Raw genomic sequence first — 20,314 nt, 5'->3', positions numbered from 1 at the left:
GACGTCTCCCATTGGTTTGTCTAATTCCGTTTTGAAGCCTCGAGTTCGGCGATTTGGCCGTTGCCATCTTGTATTACAGCCATCGCCATCTTGGCTTTTTGCAACCAATGAACATAAATTAGAATATTTGGAATGCGGAGGAGTGACGTGGAGACGACGTAAGCGGCTCTCGTAGCGTCAGGGACCTGTCAATCACAGTAAGCCCGCCCTAAAAGCATACTCTGCTTTATGGTCTATTTTACTCAAAATGGCGCCATGGCTTACAAAATGAACACCATGCCGTATTGATGAAGACTTGAAACTAGCAATTGAGACTGCCTTCACACAGCGATGGACTGAAGCAGGTTAGCAGAGACCATGCTTTGATTAGAAATGTTGTATTTGGCAGTAGGTTGCCTACTTCTAGGGTACTGGGTTTCATCGTTCGTTAAAACCATGTCCACTGCCGGCTTAGCCTACCCTTATTGATATACGTGGGGTAGACAAAATAATAGAAACAGCTGTCTGTATAACACAATCCAACAGCATCACAAACTTGCAAAATGAGCATACAAACCAGTTTCAATAACAGCTGAACATAATACTCTTCATGAGGTTCCAAATAATGACATTATTGTTGAGTTAGACTGCTTTAGTTTCAGCTCGGTGAACCTAACAAACTGGCAACTGAGTGTATATCCTCTGGCTAAACGCTGGGATCTGCTTTTGATGTGCTTTCGTAAAGTTCTGCTCTTTCGCAGAAGAAAATCCCATTGCATTAAAAACTATGATCCTCTTTCCCTTCGACTACAACTCTTTGATAAACGCCATGCTATGAGAGGGGACAAAATGACATGTTTGTAATGCAAAATAAAGAAAGAATCCCTCTTTTATCTGCTATACTCTCAGACCAATTGTTCTTCCCACACCAATAATAGCTGCACGCTGGGAGTCACTGTATGTAGAAAGAGCAACAGATACAGACGTCATACAAAATCTAAGGGTACAGCTGACATTGCAGGAGGTGCAATCCTTACTGCTGCAGTAGATGAAACTGTCCACTCCATGACCCAGTAATTGGTAACTTACTCCCAGCTCCATCTGAGTCTCCTCTATCTCTCTGCTTCCCTCCCCTCTCTATCTCTTCATACTTAAGCCTCACCTTTTTCCCACTGTATTGTTACACCCTTTTCTCAGTATCCTCCTCTTCTATGTCCCCATCTTTCCGTCTCCCTTTTCCATTTCCTCTCTGTTTCATCCCTTCCATTCTTTAATCTTCTTGCTTGGTGTCTCTCTCTGCTTATTTCTTCTAAATTTGTCAATATGCGTATGAAATCTCAAGCTCCTTTTCTTTCAGACTCTTTACTTAGCAGTAAATCACAACTTATGCATGTAAACACCGTTGGGAACGAGACACCGTTCTTCCACTAACTAAAGATTAACACACTCTCCCAGTGCTATGCATAATAATCTCCATTGTGTGTGAGAGACAAAAAAGTAAGAGAGCTAAGGGAAGTCCAAGATAGGAGGGAGAAGAGGAGAGCAAGAGGTGTGTTTGCATGCCAATGAGACCCAATTTACCAGCAATCTGGTGAGAAAAGAAGAAGCAAAAGAGTCTCTCACCTTCTCGTGTGTCTTGCTCTTCCTCTTCATCAGCTTCTATTTTAACACTCCCTGTGTACGTACAATGAGCAGAGCCGTTGGGGCTGTAATAGCCTGAAAAGAACATAACCGCAAAGTCAAGCTTGTTAGAAATGGTAAATACCATTTTTCTCACAATGCCCAACCAGGGACCTTTTAATGCCGCTTTCAACAACAATACATAAACAGGGGATTTGGAAGAGTAATCCAGCAAGGTTTGCCTGGCCAAGTATGTAATGACTTGAATAACGCTGCAATTGCTACTTACTTGACTTCCGTAATCAATTATTGTCAGAGGGGATGAAAAGCAGGGAGCCATATTGCATTGTGCTAACACAGCAGGGACTACTGATCTAAGGTGAATGTCGGAGGGTCCACACTAAATAGACTATGTGAAGGTCCATTTAATGGAGGGATAATACCGGTACTCATTATCAACGTACCAGAACCAGTACCAGTAAAGTATTACCTGTCCCAGAACTTAAGTTGGGAGAGAGACCATTTAGTCAATTTTTTTTTTCTCCCAACTATTTTAAGAAAAGAATGATGAAGGAGAGAACACTTTAATTTATCCCACAAAATCTCAATAATTAACAACATTTCCATGAACCAACACAGATAAGGTATTAATTGACATGGATGGATGGATATGTACCTTATTCGTCCCCAAGGGGAAATTTGTTTGTCATAGTAGCAGCTTACAAACACAAAAATGAAAATAACAAGGATGAAAGATATATACAGCAAAACTCAATATGTACAACGAAACAGCACAGAGTATTAATTTAGGAAATTAAATGTAAACAATAGGCTTAACAAAAGGGCGTGTTGTGCCTACTTTTTGTCAAGTAACAAGCCATTCCTGAATAACTTTGAACAAAGGATTATGATAATGAAGTGATTGTGTGTTCTCATGTGTTAGCAAAAATCAAATCAATAGAGTGCTGGACATTCACAAACTAAAATCAGCATTCAAAAGTTCAGTACCGCTCACATGCAACATAAAAGCAGCAGGTACCATGTTTGCATGGCTGTAATAGTATTGCGCCACAGACACATCCAGTGTAGCTGAGAGTGGAGAACACACTCACACTGATAACCTGCTTTTGTCATACAGGGAGGCAGTACAGCTTCCACAGTAATGAGAGGGGATGTAGAGATAGACTGGAGAGTAAAACGGCACTAACTGTACTGTCTGCTGTATTGTGGTCTACATAATGGACTCAGCACACAGCAGACTGACCTCATGGTCAACTGTTTAACATTTAAAAAATATACAGATTTTTCTTACACTGTACATGTACTTGTATTCACCTCTTTCTAAAATGCTCAATTTTAGCTAATCTCTGGATTGTAGTGCTTGGAAACACATTGGGTCCATGTTCACTCACTGTGAGTTTATACCATTCACCTAAACTGTAACCGGAAATGAACTGGGACATATTTAGAATGTTTCAAGAACTGTGAAATTGTATATATGCTGTATCTTGTATAGTTTTAACATCACAATCATTAAGAAAGGCACAGTGTCTGTGTATATTTCCAAGGCTTGAGCATTTTGATTCTTTCACACCATTTATAGGGCACTTAGATCTGCTTTATAATAAAATAAGATATGAAAACATTTGACTATATGGGACATTTAAAACAGAAAATATCCGTTCATAACAATCTTCTTGTGCCTAATTGTCCCCCATGAAATCAAGGTCGTAATCAGGGCTGTTAGCAGGCTTATAAACTCTATTAATATTTATTTTGTGAGCAAGCTAAACTACAAAGTAAACTGTTCGTGGACGTGCAGTGCAAGCTGATGCTTGTACACTCACTCAGTTTGTTAGTGAGAAAAAACACTTAAAAAGTTAAAAATCAATTGGTTTTGGTTTTCACAAAGAACATCAGAGTGATGAGTCTGTCAGTCAATAAACAATTGTGCGGTAGCTGAATGTCATAATCCAACTTGCGATAGCGGGACTCATGGTACGAATCCCTCAGTTATACTTTTAAAGAAGAGTTTAATTAATTAATCACTTTTTTTAGGATCTTTGAACATTGCAGACTGAGTAGCCGCTTGTTCTGTTAGTCTGTGACGTTAACATTGTTGTATGTTTGGTCCATAGCCATAGAGGAGCTCTCAGTATGATCCTTTACATGATGTCTGATACTTTCAGCTCCAATTGTCAGAAGTGACTTGCCAAATGTTTGTCATCAGACAACCACATAGCATTCACCACTGAATAGTATTACAATTTTGAATGTAATGATTAGATTAATGGAAGCATCAGATAAGTAAACGTCACTAAATTGGTTTGTATTGTTAGATACAGATGAACTATCAAGTTCTTTTAAACTGAATCCAAGAAACATACTAATTAGACCTTATTCCTGAGAAATCGAATTTCTGAGCATCGAGCTGCCAGAGAGAATGGCTATGAAGCCTCAGGGATAACAGCCCAGGGGTCAGAACCAGGCTAACTGGATGGACCTGCTTGGTTTTTTAACTTGTGTTGGACAGTAACTGCTTTCAGAATGTCTCTGGGTTTTACCGTAGAAAAGTTTCAGGATTGCACACCTTAATATCTGTAGTCTAACGCACATTGTCAAGGTCTCTCGATTCTATTCAGAAATGATTAAATAGTGTGATTGATATTTCAGAAACATCTCAGTTAATGACTGAAGTAGCCCTACCTGACATGACAAGCGTGGGGAGGTGTTGATATAAATGAACAAAGCCACATTCCAGTTAAGATCAGAAATCTGATGAATCCAGTTGTTCAGTTTCAAATCCACCTACCTTACGTCAAACCAGTATTTATTGGTTCTTGCTGTGATGATATATGTGCCATGCTTCAGAAAGTCCCTGATGCTGATAGAAATATAGAGGGACCTATACATTGACTGGTTTTCTTCGACCTGTTCTTGGAAAAAAAGATTACTTAATCAATTTGACTCAGATGATGACCTAGCCTACCAATAGCAGCTTTGTGCATTGACTATATTTACACCAATGCAATACTAATGAAAACTTAAGTACCGAAGGTCGGGCCATGGATTGTGTTGCACTGATCAAATCCAAAGAAAAGGAGCAAAGTATGTTCAGTGACAGACACAGATGTGCATTATGAACATTCTAAGAAATGTTACTGACCAACAACAATATATTCATCAAGTAAAAGCAAATAATCCTTCCCATAGAATCAGATGGTGCATTAATTACAAGGTCCCTTAGAATTGCTGACTATCTCAATGATCCCTTTACTGAAAAAGTTGACAGCCGAGGACATAATATGAATACCTCAAATGGGGAATTCTCTAAAGAAACGAATTGAAGAGTTTATTATGAAAAACTAAAATTGTAGGTTTAACCTCAAACTAGTACTACTGGGGGAGGTAGAAACACTTCTGATCTCACTAAAAATAATGAACAGTCTGGACTGGATAATCTTGATGGTAAATGAATGCAATGTATAGATGATTGCATTGCAGAACCTGAATGTCACATTTTTTACCTTAGCATGAAGGAAAGTATATTCCCTCAGATGTGGAAAGTGACAAAGGGACTGTAGAAGTATCGTCAAGAGGGAGAACAACAGACCTGTTAGTATTCTTCCTGCTAATTTTTGAAAGACAAGTGTATGATCACATTTTTAATTATTTTTCAGGCAATGACATTAAATCTGAGCTTCAGCATGCCTAAGAAGATGGCAACTCTGCCTGTACCTTAACACAGATGGCTAGTGACTGGCTGAGTCAAATAGATGTCAACAGAAATTGTTGGAGCTGTCTTGCTTGACTTCAGTGCTGCTTCCGATGTGATTGACTGAGTTACTACTGAAAAAACCTTCGACATATGGTTTCAGTGCTAATCCTGTCAGCTGGATGAAAAGTTACTTGATTAGCAGATTGCAGTGTGTTTAATTCAATGGCAGATTTTCAGTGACAAGAAAATGAGCATGTGGGGTCCCCCGAGGTAGTCGCCTTGCTCCTCACCCCTTCTTTGTGGTCAGCGCTGTTGCATTTCATTGGATAGGTATTTTTTGGGAGAGGCTGCCAGATTCACATGACCATGATCTCTATGTCCCAGCTTTCCTATATTCCTGGACAGATTTTGGCAATTTAACATGTAAATGGCAACTGGCACTGAAGGTTTAATTGAGTATGACTGCACCATAGCCCCATACTACTGTCCGGGACCAGCTTCTTGTTTCTTCTTTCCAAACCTTTTCTATTGTCCGGAATCTTACGCACCGGGGCTTGACTTTCAGATACAGATCCGAGTGTGAGCGAGATGTAGTTGGCTCAATCTGTGATTCACTGGTGCAATCAGGAGATGGAGAGTGATGATTGGATTATCACTGGGACTGATGAAAGTGGATGACCTGTTTATTTTTTTCTTTATTGGCCATAGCTACTCCATCTCCATTACCAATCTAATTGACTTGGCAAACCTCCATTACATTCACTTAAACCTTTTTGCAATTAAAGTAATGATTTTAATCAGGTTTGTCCATCTATTGTAGAGATAGGAAAGACCCAAACTCACGTGGTTGTGCTATTGAGCACAGTTCTTTTTTATTCTGATGAGGGCAGGGCAATATTAATTACCTCATCTGGGCCGAGCTTTGGAGCACATGCGGTGTTCTGTGTTCTCCTGCTACACTCTCTACCGCGCTGCAATAACACGCCTGAGGAGAAATTGGGGTTGAAACACTGGGGTTAAAGGTATAATTAAATTCAAACTCAATTTTGGCATGTCCAGCAGTCTGAGAATGAAATCAGGAAGAGGGTGGGGAAACAGTGGGCTCAGGAGAATATCTGAGACTCTCCACAGCCTTTTCGACTGCATAATTTCTCTTTGATGTGTGTTAGAATTGAGGAAACAGTGATCCAAATGGCAAAAAGAGTCATTATTAATCCATATGAATGCAAAGCTCTTCTGTGACAGGGCTTCTATAATTACAATTAAGATGTGGATTGAATAATGGCTTTCCATTTCAAATAGTACTCCATTCAACATTGTTTAGGTGTAATTCATAGTTTATGTCTCTTTGCAATTATACCACGATACACTGTGTAATAAGTCACAACCTAGTTGCATATGAATGCAACTATAACACAGCTCCATAGTTTGTGTACAAATTAATTCCAAAAATAACTGGGAAATGAAATGCTGTTCAGACTAATTGTGTTTTTCTGAAACTTGTTCATAGTTTAATTTTTTGGTAACTAATCCTGCAGCAGTCAGCCGCTAAGAGCAAGTTAAGAGTTTTGTAATGTGGTATACTCTTTTTAAACAATATTAGCATTAGAATCAATTGTTTGATGTTTTGTCAATTGATAAATCATTAAAAAAAATACTTTGGCAACAATGATTCTGTTAAGAAAAAGCAAGCATGCTGACTTAGTATCCATCCTGCAGTGAGTGGAACGTTGTTTTTGATCGATTGCTGTCATGTTAGCCAAGTGTCACTGATACTTGTCAGAAATGTCCTGAAAACTGAGCTCTTGGACAGAGCACGTTTTCATAGTTTTCTTTGTTAATAATATGTTGTTGTTGTATTCTGTTGTAGCGATGGACATGCCAGCTGAATTGACAGCGCTCAACATCACTCCGCAAGGAACCCTGCTGAGGTGGAACCCACCTGTTTCCAGTGTGGACAACTATGTGCTGACCCTCACACACAACCAGGGTGAGTTATCTAAACTGTCATTGAGAGGCGCTTGCTGTTTATTAGATAATTGATGGATGAGTTGAATAACCACCACCAAAGGACAATAATGAGACTAATTAAAGGATTTAGATAAAATCATCAACACCCTCTTCTTTTTAATCCATTCTGGGATGTCAGATGACTGCACAAATAGTGTAAAATCCAGCTGCTTATCTGTCTCAAATATACCACTATAGCATCGCTGCTTGTATTGGTTACCAGCTAATTTTACAGGGACATGAATCACATTTTTACGCATCTGCGTTTTGGGGATTCTGACGTCTGCATGCGCCCTGTTTGTGTTTCATCAAGCACTTTGTACCTTGGTTATGAAAGGCACTGTTTAAGTAAATGTTTGTTCTTGCTGTTGAGACGAGCTCTCTGAACAATGAGGTAATTTAAATATAAGAGAGTTTTAAGTGTCAGTCATAAGATCGGAGTTGGAGCATAATGAGCAGATAGTTTTTTGGTCATTCAGGTGCAGCGCGTGGTGATGTGTCAGGTACCTTCAAGGTTTTTCCAACAACAAAGAAGATCATTGTGTTGCTTTGAGGCAATAATGGTCCATTTGCCTTGCTTTCAGAGAAGTGCATTATGCGCCGTTGAACTGCTAAGCTTTGACACGAGCATTGCCGTTTTCACACAGCATACATACATTTCTGATGCAACCCATGTATTCACTGTCTGACAGCCATCTCCAGATAAGAAACAGATAGCCATATTGCTTGGCCCCTCAGAGTCCGTTTATAATTTGCACCCTGAACCATGTGGATGACTGCCAAGCCTACAGTTGTTGGCCAGCCTCAGATAAAGATACTTGACATACACAGCGAGAGAACAAGTTTCAAAGGAGTTGTGCTTTCTAAACAAGCAACAAAATTCAGTCATCAGCCTCTGCATATATATTTTTAAACTCACCAGTCAAATGTTTAACGACACTTGAACTCAACTATTATTTTCTTTCCTGACATTTAAAACCCGGCTGGCGAAAATGTTATGGAAAGCATATTTCTCGTTTGCACATGATCCCACTGCCTAAGCCATGCCTGGAGTTATCCAGAGGAATCTGTATCACTCAGCTCCCAGAGTCAATGTGTATGTTACACCCCGACTGACTGGACTACAGCCAGATCAGATACAGAGATAGCATCTATATGCTGAACACATATTCAGAAAGCAGCCCCAGCCAGGGTTTAGAAGAGCGCAATGTAAAGTTGTGGACAAATCCCATGAGTGTCAGTGTATTAACTCAAGGTCAATACATCTCATCTTTCATCGAGTACTGTCCTGCATTACAAAATAGATTTTTATTGGAACACCCACATACAATCTAAACCACGTGGTACCATTCAGTCAAAGGTCATATAAAATGGATTAATAGTGTAGCATGGACATAATATGGTTTGTTTAGCAGCATCACTGTCACTGTGATGTTTACGCATTTAACTTAGTGAAAGGTAAAACAAAAAATCCAGTGTAAGGGGTATGGTGTTAAGTTGATGCAGCTCTCGTCATTGAATATAAACTCCTTAACCGAACAAGATCCTGTCAGTGAGCCACCGACACAACAGCAGCTATATTAAATGTCTTTTCTCGAAAACGTGAAATCTTGTTCATGTTACACAATTATTGTCTGAACCAACTACTTTCCATCATCAAATCAGAGACTGGAGATGAATTTGTGTAACTCAATGGTAATGTATATGTAATTACCCCATTTAAATTGGTTAGATGGATGTATTAGTCTTGAAAATACCTTAAATTGATTCTTGGAGTATGCAGTTAGATAAGATAAACGATGAATGGTGTTTTGTATTCAGTCTTATTTTAGAGCAAAAGACATGGAAAGTGTGCCTCATTTTTGCAGAGTTATCCCAGAAGGCATATTTCACCAAAAGCATAATTAGTGTAGAAATTCTTCCACTTGAAAGAGGACCCCAAAGGTGGGCAAACAGTGCAGGCTTTGAGATTCTGATCTGGCTTTTTTTCCATGTTGAGGCTTTTTTCCAACACTTAAAATGTAATGTAAAATGTATGTATCTCGACGAAACTAAAAACAGAAGATGTATGATGAATATATAATCCTTGTGTGTTTTCCAGTGACAGCTGATACTTTCCTCGTGGAGGGAAATAAGCAGGAGCACCAGCTGTCCAACCTTAAGCCAAGCACCACCTACTCTGTAGCCCTCTACGCCACCAAAGGACCCCTCACCAGCGGCACCGTCATCACCAACCTCCAAACACGTATGTGCTCATGTTATTCAGCTGGTCTCTGTGCAGTGGGCGCCGAATGATTCAGTGGTGAGCGCTGTGGCCTCACAGCAGGGCGGTTTTCCAGGCCCAAGTGGAGCATTTGTGTGGAATTGAAATGTTCTTGGCGCATTTTGCGTTGGCTTTCTCGGTTGGGTGCTCGGCTTCATTCACGCCAAGAAAATATATTAAGTAGAAATATTCCTGCAATGGCTAACCACTGCTTCCAATGTAATCAGGATGAGTCAAATGCAGCAGGTGCATTCCTCTCATGGGAATAATGAAGTGTAATATGCAAAAAAAAACTATAACCAGTGTTCATATACTATACCAGTTAATCACCACCACCATGACTACACTAAAAAAATATCAATTAAAACTGACGTGCTGCAGAATAACAATTAATAATAAACCTAATCCCTGAAGGGATTTGGTTTAATTTCGGGTTTGTTTTGATATTTTAACCTGAATGAACTGAACCAGTGAGTGGTTGGAAATCCATCAGAGGATGCCAGGCGGCTGTCACCGCTAGTCTCAGTGATAATGAATTCCCCTCGACATAACAACAAATAATTTCTCCAGTACTAACTATCACAACAGAAATAAAGTTTAAATTCTTCATCATAGCTTGAGATGTGCGGGCGTTCATCTGAGAGTGCCGCTGCTCGTTCCAGGCGATGGAAGCTACCGTATGAGACTATATGTACCTGCCTGCATGCTTTATTGGATGGTGGTGTTTCAGGTGATCGTAGTTTGTGGTATTTTCCATCTTAGATAGCACAGGTTTGAGACATGATCAACAGTATACTGTACATGGCTAAATGGTTTTATGTCCAAATGTAGTCAGTAGCTTGTAGCCTAGTAGCCTGATACCAAGACTGCAGCATGTGGTGTATTCTTCTATCTCAAACAACCTTGACAGGATGAAAGCTGGCAACTCATAAAGAACTGACATAAAGTTGCTGAGCATATAATAGCTTCATATCTGTAGTTTAATTAGTTGTTGGGCAATGTAATTCACCAACAATTAATTGAAGCTTGTAATGTTCCTATCTTGGAAATTGTCTGTTGGCATCAGTGCAGTATTATTGGGTAGTTTTTCACTAGTCTTTGATCCTTAATGCGTAACACTCGTCGCAAAGTCACATACGTCACAGGGGTTAGTAGTACCGTGCAAGAGACTTCGACATGGTCAAAGACACCAGCAGCGAGGATTAGATTTGTGAACTCTCTGTTTGCCTGCTTCACCTCCAGGTGACCCACCTCTCCAATTATCTTCACCTTTAACCGCCACTCCATCGAGAGCCAGCTTAGGGGTAAGGGAATTGTTCCAGTTTAGCTGAGTTGCAGCTCTTTAAACTTTTTTCTAGAGTTCTTGCAGAAGAAAAAAATAAACTTTTCAGTCAGCAGAGGAGTTCATATCCCCCGAGGAGTAACAGAGCTACCTGTCCTGCACTGCAGCAGAGACAAACTGCTCGAAACAGAAACAAACTCTGACAATGTATGAGAGCAGGGCTGCAGAGACTTCAAAACATAAATAGGGGCTCGGGAAAGTTTGGTGTCCCTACAACCATGTCAATGCTGTACATGCAGATAGTAACTCATACATAAACCAATGTTCTTGGCAGTTTAGGGTGATTCTAATTTGGAAACAGATGCTCTGCCTAGTGCGTCATGTACCTCAGCTTCTCCAGAGAACAGAAACAACATGCATTTCTATTCCGGTTAGACTCTCGCGTATAAAGGAATTTAGGAAGTTGCTGTGACGTAGGAAGCACCACGGAGCGAACAAAGAGCTCAAGGATCTGGTTTAGTATTGAGTACCATGTCTTATTGAATCAAGCAAACGGTTGGGTGCTGGACCTTTTGCTCTCCTCCTCTGTGTGAGATAGACTAAATTTATTCTTGCCACTCCATTTTCGAGGAAATATGATTGGTAGAAAAGACACGAGTAGATACAACTCTCCCCTACATCAAATAGGACAACATTCATATTTTTGTATTCAATTAAATACTGCTCTTTGTCGTATTTGTGTTGTTGTTGTATGGACTCATGTGTCTGAAGAAATAAAGTTGAATTACATTTTACATAATTTCCTTAAAGAACTAAAATTAAATAAGGCCACAATGAGGAACAATCCCTGAGCTTAATCAAGTGCTACTCTTGGGCAGATATCAAACTATTTACGCTGTTTGGATTAAAAGTGTCAGCCTTCGAGTCTAAAGGTTCATTGCACAGACTCACACCAATCGAGTTCCTTTTGCAGGAATGATGATGACATGTCTCACCAGGGGGCGCTTTCGTCAAACCCAACTTCACGGGGAACTTCGAGTGTTGTTAATTAAACTTCCTAATTGAAATCCTAAAGCCTGTTCCAGCGCCGCTCACGCAGCATGTTTTCTCAAGCTGTTACACTCTGGTGGAAAATCTCCCATTGTGAATGGGCTGTAAAGAAAGATGAGACCATTGATTGGTTCGGTCAACTACCCCTTGCTATGGCTCTGTTACCGTCTCGCCATGCCTGTTGCTCTGTTTCTGTCAGCTTTTATCGGGCCCTCACTCTTTGAGCCAAACACTGAAGAACTGCTGGCGTGGACTACCAGAGCATTCAGTGACAGTGGAAAAAGTGTCTCCCTTCTGACTGACAGTTGAGTCTAGTATAGTCATTTATAGTGCACATTTTGAAAAAAAATCTAGCAAGTGGTTTGCAGAGAAATTCAAAATATGATTATATCATAAATAAATCATGTAATCGTATTAATAATGAAGGGGACTCAAACACAGTTGGACACCAAATTCAACATCTGAATTGGAGATGGGGATGTTAAGGTAAGCTGTCAGTTCTCTCAGTCGTTTGGTGTTTTGAAACTGATGGTAATATTTGGTTGAAAGACAAAATGGAGCAGAATACTGTGTATAGGAAAATGTCTCCATGTGTTTGTGTATAACGGCTGCGCTAATGTGAAGAGATGAAGGGTCAGTGAAGATTATTGCATGGCAAGGACTTTGAAATAGCAGTAATAGAAATTTTAGATATCAACAATTGCTTTTTGACGAGTTAGAATTCCAAGCCTACATATCCATAATGTACTTTTTACTAGTAGCAATTGTGATTAAAGATATCTACAATTAATTTCATGAAAATGTTAATGCTTGATATCAGCAATTAGTTTCATACTAGTGGGAATTATGAATATGTCAGCTTGCTATTGTAACTATTAAGAATGTCATTTCAGATAACTTGGATACAATCGAAAATAGTAAAATCATATACTATCAGTCTGTCTGATTTAATGCTACTAAAAGGGCTTGCTGTCAGGATGGCCTCTCTACTTGCTGTGCACCGCACAAAGAGAGAAGATAAAAGGAAAAGCAATCTTGTAGTCTTGTTCATATCAAAATCTTACCAAGACGGCCTCAGCCAATCAGGGTTTCGAGGTTTCTTTTGAAGGTGGAGTTTCTTTACTAGATTCCCAAGCCTCTTAACCACAGCTGAGGGTTGTTTTGTTGTCTGGCCTTCATGCTGCAAGAGTTCAACAGAGAGTAAAACAGCTTGGCTCCCCATCAGCTGATATTTAAGCTATAAGACTGGAAAATAAGGGATTTTGCTACGGGTGTCTCAATAAGCCTGTAGGCTGCAGCACCGGGACTTTTTTCCCTCAGATGTGTCTGAGCCCACTTGCTAGAAAGTGCTTGGTAAGTTTTTGAAGCGACAGAGATCCTTGCTGCCTCACTGAGTTATGGCTAATAGTTGTTCACCTAATTCTGAGAGTGCTATTATTACAGAAATATAATCTTGATTCTTCAGACAATTAAGTGTGTACTTAATTAATGTGGTTTTAAGAACCTGTGTAATTATTTTAATGTAAAATAATTTGGAACTGTGCTATTCAAAATGGTACAGGATATAGTATTTTAAAGTATGTCTACAGTAGATATTTGTGTTGTTTTCTGTAATTTCTTTCATCATCCGTAAAAGGTTTTCTTTACCTTAGTGTGAGAAGTGTGATTTCATCTCAGCATAATCACCATAAAAATATCTTATTGTACATAGTTTAGTACCTTGCCCAAATACATACAGGGACGGTCTTTTGTATTAAATAGTCTGAAAAAAACTAATAACATGGGCATTACATTTAAATCTACTTATATACCCTTCTCCCTCCAAGTCAAGAGCCTCGGCGTCATTCTGGACAGCACCCATTCATTTGCAACCCATATTCAAAACATCACCCGGACTGCATTTTTCCACCTCCGCAACATCTCCAGACTCCGCCCATCACTGACCCAGTCCAGCACCGAAATCCTGGTCCACTCATTTGTCACATCCCGCATCGACTACTGCAATGCCCTCCTCACCGGACTCCCCACCAAACTCATCAACAGACTGCAAATCATTCAGAACTCAGCCGCCCGGATCATCACCTGTACCAAATCATCGGACCACATCACTCCTGTACTCATCCAACTTCACTGGCTCCCTGTACAATACCGCATCGACTACAAAAACCTTCTCCTCATCTATGAAGCTCTCCACAATCTAGCCCCCACTTACCTTTACGACCTCCTTCAGGAATACACTCCCTCGCGCACTCTCCGCTCATCTTCTTCTGAACTGCAACCATCCCCACGCCACGCCTCAGTACCATGGGTGCCCGAGCCTTCAGCTGCTCAGCACCCAGGCTCTGGAACTCCCTCCCCCCACACATAAGACAATCAGACTCCATCACATTATTCAAATCAAAACTCATCTGTTCAAACAGGCATACACACTATAACTGGTCCCTGTGCACCTCACTTGTTTTTATGTTGATGCTCTGTTTTACTGTTGTTTATATCTTTTATGCTTATCTTTTACCCTGTATTATTTTATTGTAATTGTAAGGTGCCTTGAAAGGCGCCTCCAAATTTAATGTATTATTATTATTATTATTATTATTATTATATGGTATCCATCATAAGTCTCCAAATTTGATCTGGCAGAGGATTGACCAAGCAAAAATAAATAAATAAACAAATAAATTGTATAGCATTTGTGAGATGACATAGAATTCAGCATCTGCATGTTGAATCTAAACTTGTGATTTAAAAGTGGGTTTGGAAGTTTTGTTGCAAAGGGTTTAAAAGACAAGAAGGCTCACTGAGTTCCCCAAAGCCAGAAGCTTACAGTCTTTATACAACATGCGTACAGCAGGAAATGTAACTCTACTAAAATACTGTGAAATAAATGGACCAGCCCTTATATAGCAGCATTGATGGTGTAGTTACCGTGACAATAAGTTATCTTCTCTTCATCTACCCACCACCCTCCTGAGGTGAGAGAGAAGAAGGAAAGTGTGCAGAAAAGGACACACAGGAGGAAATAAGCTTAGACACAGGAAATTGTAAAACATGGAGGTGTGGTCTTTGTTATTCAACTCAGCTTATCATAACTTCATTAAGAAAGGTGACAGCGATTGAAAGAAGAAAAACAAATTGTAGGTCAGTTGGAAAGATTCTACTTCTACATCTCCTGCTGCCACGCGTCTGTACCTTGTGAAGTGAAGTGCTCGCAAATGCAGACGTTTGAAGCTAAATTCTAAATCCAGAGCATGTCTATTGCCTCCACACAGCTCTCAACATGGTGACGATTGCAGCTACAAACAACGGCAACAGTGCTGCCAGATCTAACACTGTTTACCTGAGGGGGAACTAGGGATGCCGTTATCAGCTGTAACCGCTGTATTAACGCAGTGCAGAGTGGCGGCCGCAACCCGTGGGGGGGCTCTTTCATATCTCCCATGATAATAATGACTATGGCCCTTGACTACTTGTAAAGATAATAACGCAGGGTGACATCATAATAACATCTGTGAGATTAAATCAAAAAGTGTTTGGTTTAGTTCAGTAGACTTCATATATTGAGGGGAGGTACATCATTCAGGCAGAATCATTCACATACAAATCGGCATATGTGAAATGTGTGATGTGAAGAGAAAATGTCCCTCTCTCTTATCTTCCTCCAACAAATTGCTGCTGCCCATGCTGCCCTTCCCATCTGCTGCTCTGTGTGTGTGTGTGTGTGTGTGTGTGTGTGTGTGTGTGTGTGTGTGTGTGTGTTTTTTCCTTTCGTCTTGTTTACACTGTGTGTTAATGAGACACGAGATGAAGCCAAACCCATTCATCTCAATACCATTGTTCAAACCACTATAGCTGAAGACGGAGCTTCAGAGCTGCCAGGATCTCGGACGACACCTGCTCACCTGCTTGGTCACACTCCATGCAAAGATTTAATTGGAGGGAGAGCGTGATAGAGAGCAAGACGAGGAGACAGATTTAATTGTTGAATGAAGAGAGAGACAGGATAAAGACAGGCCGTCCATTTCTGTGAAACGCCCCTCCCACTTCTTCCTTCTGTCATCTTTCCCTCGACATGCGCATAATGGAGCAACAGTGTTCATAAAGGGGAAGACCAGAACAAAAAGATAAACTCCGCTCATTCACATTGAGTTAGAATAGCAGCTTGTCAGATAAGCAGCAAAGAAGTTGGTGGACAAAGAATGGTGAAGAGAGAGAGAGAGAGACACAAATAGAGATAAGGAGGAGAGTGAATGAGAGGAAGACGACAGTTTGATGTGGGAATAGGAGGAAACAGACAAAAGAGGAGGAGGAGGAAAAGCAGAAATGAGATGCAGACGCGGCCAATAAAGACATGAAGCTGCAGGAAAGGAGGAGATCAGCACGTCATTGCAGACTTTAGCACAATCTGCAATGTGCTGAGTTCATCTCAAAGCACACCATTCAGCCTCTCGTTCTCAACAACTCTCATGTTCCCTCTTTCCCCCTCCTGCTCTCTCTATGTTTTTCGCCCGCCGCTTTTTTCAGGATGTTTTAAGGCGGCTACATGCTGTTAATTACTGAGCTGTCATTAATCTTTCCATATGTGCACACAGACGAGGATTTAAACGAGATGGGCGTGTGTGTGGAAATTATTTTAATTTTTTTCTGCTGTTTGCAGTGGACTTGTGTGATGTCTGGTTTCAATTTTGGGTCAGATGTTGAGCTAAAAGTGAAAGAGGAGTCCTGGGGAGAAGTTACAAGTTCACGCTGTTTACAGAAGTCCAGTGTGAGTTTCACCACAGAAGAAAGAGACAATATTGGAGAAAAGCCGGAGTCAGGAAGAGGGACTCACAGAAAGCGACAACCATGAAGTAGATATCTTTATCTCATATTCACGGCAGTGACGTCGGATTGCACAGCACGCAAAGCGCAGTACTTCATTTTTTTTTGCCTCCATGACTCAGAGCACTGTTGGTGACTAGCTGACGAAGAGTCATGATGTAACTCCAGGAAACTGAAGGTCATCTATTTTCTATTATGCACTAAAATGAGGTTACAGCATGTCAATGCTTCTCTTACCATGTCGGAAAATCAGATATTGACAAAAAAAAAAGGGTGATGTAAGGTGGAGGAAATTGAAGTGAGTCCCCTTGTGATGTGGTTAAGGTATCAAGGCAGGCACTGTGTTCAAGCCTTGTTTAAAGCTGTGCAGGAACCAAGAATATACTTGGGTGGTGTGATGTAATGTGCGGTAAAACTTGGGTGGGCTCGCTGATCAAGGGCTTGAATGCTTTTGAGGCTGTGATACACTGTGACTAAACATGGAAAAGTGTCGCACTGCTCCTCTCACTCAGTCCTGTGGGGATTAAGGACTACTGACGCGGAGATTTCACTTTCCTTGTGGAATACCTATAAAAAGCTAAAACACAATGAATATAAATAATGATCCTGTTTCGCAAATCCGGGCAGAGGACTCAACACCTCAGTCATTATTTGAGAAGTACAGTGTGTCAGGAACATGTCCTTGTTTAACAAGAAGTTTCAATTTTTCTCTCTTTCTGGCAGCCATGGATGCGCCCCTGAACCTGACAGCCAGTGAAGTCAATCACCGCAGTGCGCTCATCTCCTGGCAACCGCCAATCGCAGAAATTGACAACTACATGCTCACCTACAAGTCAACCGACGGCAGCCGTAAAGTACGTCACGCACATAGCGGAACTCTTGTGTCTCAACTCTGTCTTGTACATCCTTGCACACTCATACTGTTTATATCCTATATACGGTAATTCCATCATAAAAACATTTCTGCAGCCAAAATGCGTTTCCTTATCTACTCTCCATCGACTCAAATCCTGTTGAAAATGCATGCTAACAAACGTGTCACGGAGATAAACTGTACTTTTCTTAATCCATACACCGGAAGAGAGAAACTGAATCCTGTAGATATTGAAGCACAAGCTGAAACCTTTTCTTGGATTTCTGCAAAAAATAAAATGTTCCCAATTTAATCAACTTATTATATTAGAGTTGAACAGGAAAAGAAAATGTATACGAAATCACTACTTTATGGCAAACACTTTTATCTTTCAATCATGTACTCCCTTGATGTGAAGTGTGCAAGCACTTAGGGACACACACAAACCCACAGACTGAAAAACACACACACACACACAAGGGAACTGCGTAGTGAAATTGCCTTTCTAATACAGATATTACTTTAATGTGTCTCAATAGATAAATTGTTTGTTTTGATTACACTTTTTGATGTGGCTGAGTAATGGTAATAAGGCACACGTCATGTCTGTTAACGAATTGACTATAACCATTTCCCATGATGCTCTGCTATAGGCTCCGTTTTACTGGCAATCTTATACACAAGCGCACACATGTAACTAGATGCACACAGACTGTACTCTTTAATGCTCAGGGCCACCCAAGTGTCCGGATGTAATAAAGAAACAGTCAAAAAACACGCTCACATCTATATGCAGTGATGACGGACCTCAAGTCTCTCTCGCACACACACAATCTGCTGTGTGGTTGACCATCGGGTGTCACTCATGCACAAAGAATGCAACGGTAACATGTCAGATCGTCCCTTTTTTTCAGTGCAATCCGATTCCAATCGATATTGTTCTTAAATAGTCATCGTCTTGATGTTGATCCCATGCTCAGCCTTTTCATCATTTCCCCCAAACAATGGTTTGTTTTCTAAAGAAACATTTTTCTAGAAACATTATGGCTTTTACATCGCAGTAATATTTAATCAACAATTTCCAGGACTCTGCATGCATTTGCATGTTAACACAAACTGAAATGTGTTTTCCACAATAATTGTTCTCCTACAGCGTACATATCTGCATAATACATGTACATACAGAATACAAATCAGTGCCCAGCAGGGATACATCTGTATTCAATACTGTTTGGTTTCATTAGGTACTACCTTTTTTAGCAGTTCCCCCACAAAAATGTCATACAGCTAATTAAATAGTTTCATTTTCAACCATATCTGCATCGAGCCGTAACTTCAGTCTTCCATCATAGGCAGATGGTCATGCTGACTAATAACCAAACAGCAGCATTCTACACAAAACAAGAGCCACAGGCATCAACACACATTAGCTTTCCTGCTAACGTATCTTTCTTATCCCACTTACAAATGCATGGAGCTGAACACTCTGACTAAAAAACATGGACACAGGTCTTTGGTTGCTGAATAAGTGACCACACAAACATCCATCAGAGAAAAATGTGCACTGCTAACAGTTTGCAAGCTTGAAAGCGAATGAGTTCCTCCGCTGCAGCACGTTGAACCGCCGCAAGAGTTCACTGCAAATGTAATATTAGTCTGTTTAGATATTGCTGTTGTGCCTACTCTTCACTACCACTGCAAACACAAACACTGTTGGCTCACAGCCAGTAGAAACAGTGTTTTTACCGCGCATCTCGTCCTTCAGAGACTGATAGGAAAAGGACTTTTTTTTTCTTCTACTTTTTATAATAAAAAATATTAACCATTAGTGTTTTAATTAATTTGAGTTCAAGGGAAAAAAGCTTTTAATTAAGTTTTTTTTTCACTGCCAATTGAAATCTGGAAGATCTTGCAAATCCCATTGCAATTTGAAAATCTTTTGATCATGTTCCTTTACATTTTATTTAAAATTGCTATGTTCATTGCTGTGAGCTGCCTCAACAAGTGCACATTTTGAATGCATGTTGTGCAACAAAAAACGGTTGTCTTCACTTGAGGTCTGGCGTCGGTGAAGATATGCAGCCGTTACTCCGGCTCTAATCTAACCAACTATTGGTGAGCCTTACAGCTTCCCCTCTTACAGAGATAATGGACTTTTGTAATTTACACACAGTATCAGTGTGACTAATTTCTGATCTGATTAACATTTACTTAGCAGTTATGTTCGTGCCTGGGGTAATAAAGATTTCCCCATTCAAATACTCACAAGGATGAATATACATCCACCAAACATCCAAGCACTCACCCTCACATACACAATCAATAGCAAGCGTATAGCGGTATGTATTATAAAACAGGGCCTTTTTCACTTGCAATATAGATCTTATCTTGAAATCTTGACCCTGAAAACCTGGGCCCTATTTCTCGTACATGGCTAAACAAAGTCAAGCAAATGTCCTAATCTCTAGTTTAAATTAGCGAGATGATTGACATGAGGCTATCTGGGTTTCTTCACGGCTGATCCGCGCTGAAACGTCTCGTTAATTCTAGCCAGACGTCAGTCATCTGGATAAATGCGCGTGCCCGCTCCTCTTCAGAAGGGATAATAATCGAGCACTGACACCACGATGTTCTAACGGTACAATGGCAAATAAACTCAGAGGAACCTCTTTTTATTTTTCTGATGAGAAGCAGGAGATGAACATGAACGCATATGAGGAA

The 20,314-nt window shown here is 40.3% G+C and overlaps 1 protein-coding gene across 1 annotated transcript in view; it reads left to right on the top strand.

Moving 5' to 3' along the window:
- The window catches only part of tnr (tenascin R (restrictin, janusin)), a gene marked incomplete at both ends in the record, with an annotated part of 64,435 nt that overhangs the window by 33,021 nt on the left and 11,100 nt on the right, over positions 1-20,314 (top strand). Inside the window, 3 exons of the mRNA XM_079227068.1 lie at positions 7,188-7,307; positions 9,429-9,572; positions 17,464-17,594. Coding sequence (XP_079083194.1) covers positions 7,188-7,307; positions 9,429-9,572; positions 17,464-17,594 — 395 coding nt within the window. The remainder of the gene's footprint in view (positions 1-7,187; positions 7,308-9,428; positions 9,573-17,463; positions 17,595-20,314) is intronic.

The sequence above is a fragment of the Taurulus bubalis genome (genome assembly GCF_910589615.1).
Source record: "Taurulus bubalis genome assembly, chromosome: 1".
Taxonomy (NCBI): Eukaryota; Metazoa; Chordata; class Actinopteri; order Perciformes; family Cottidae; genus Taurulus; species Taurulus bubalis.
This window is presented reverse-complemented; position numbering and strand designations above follow the sequence as displayed.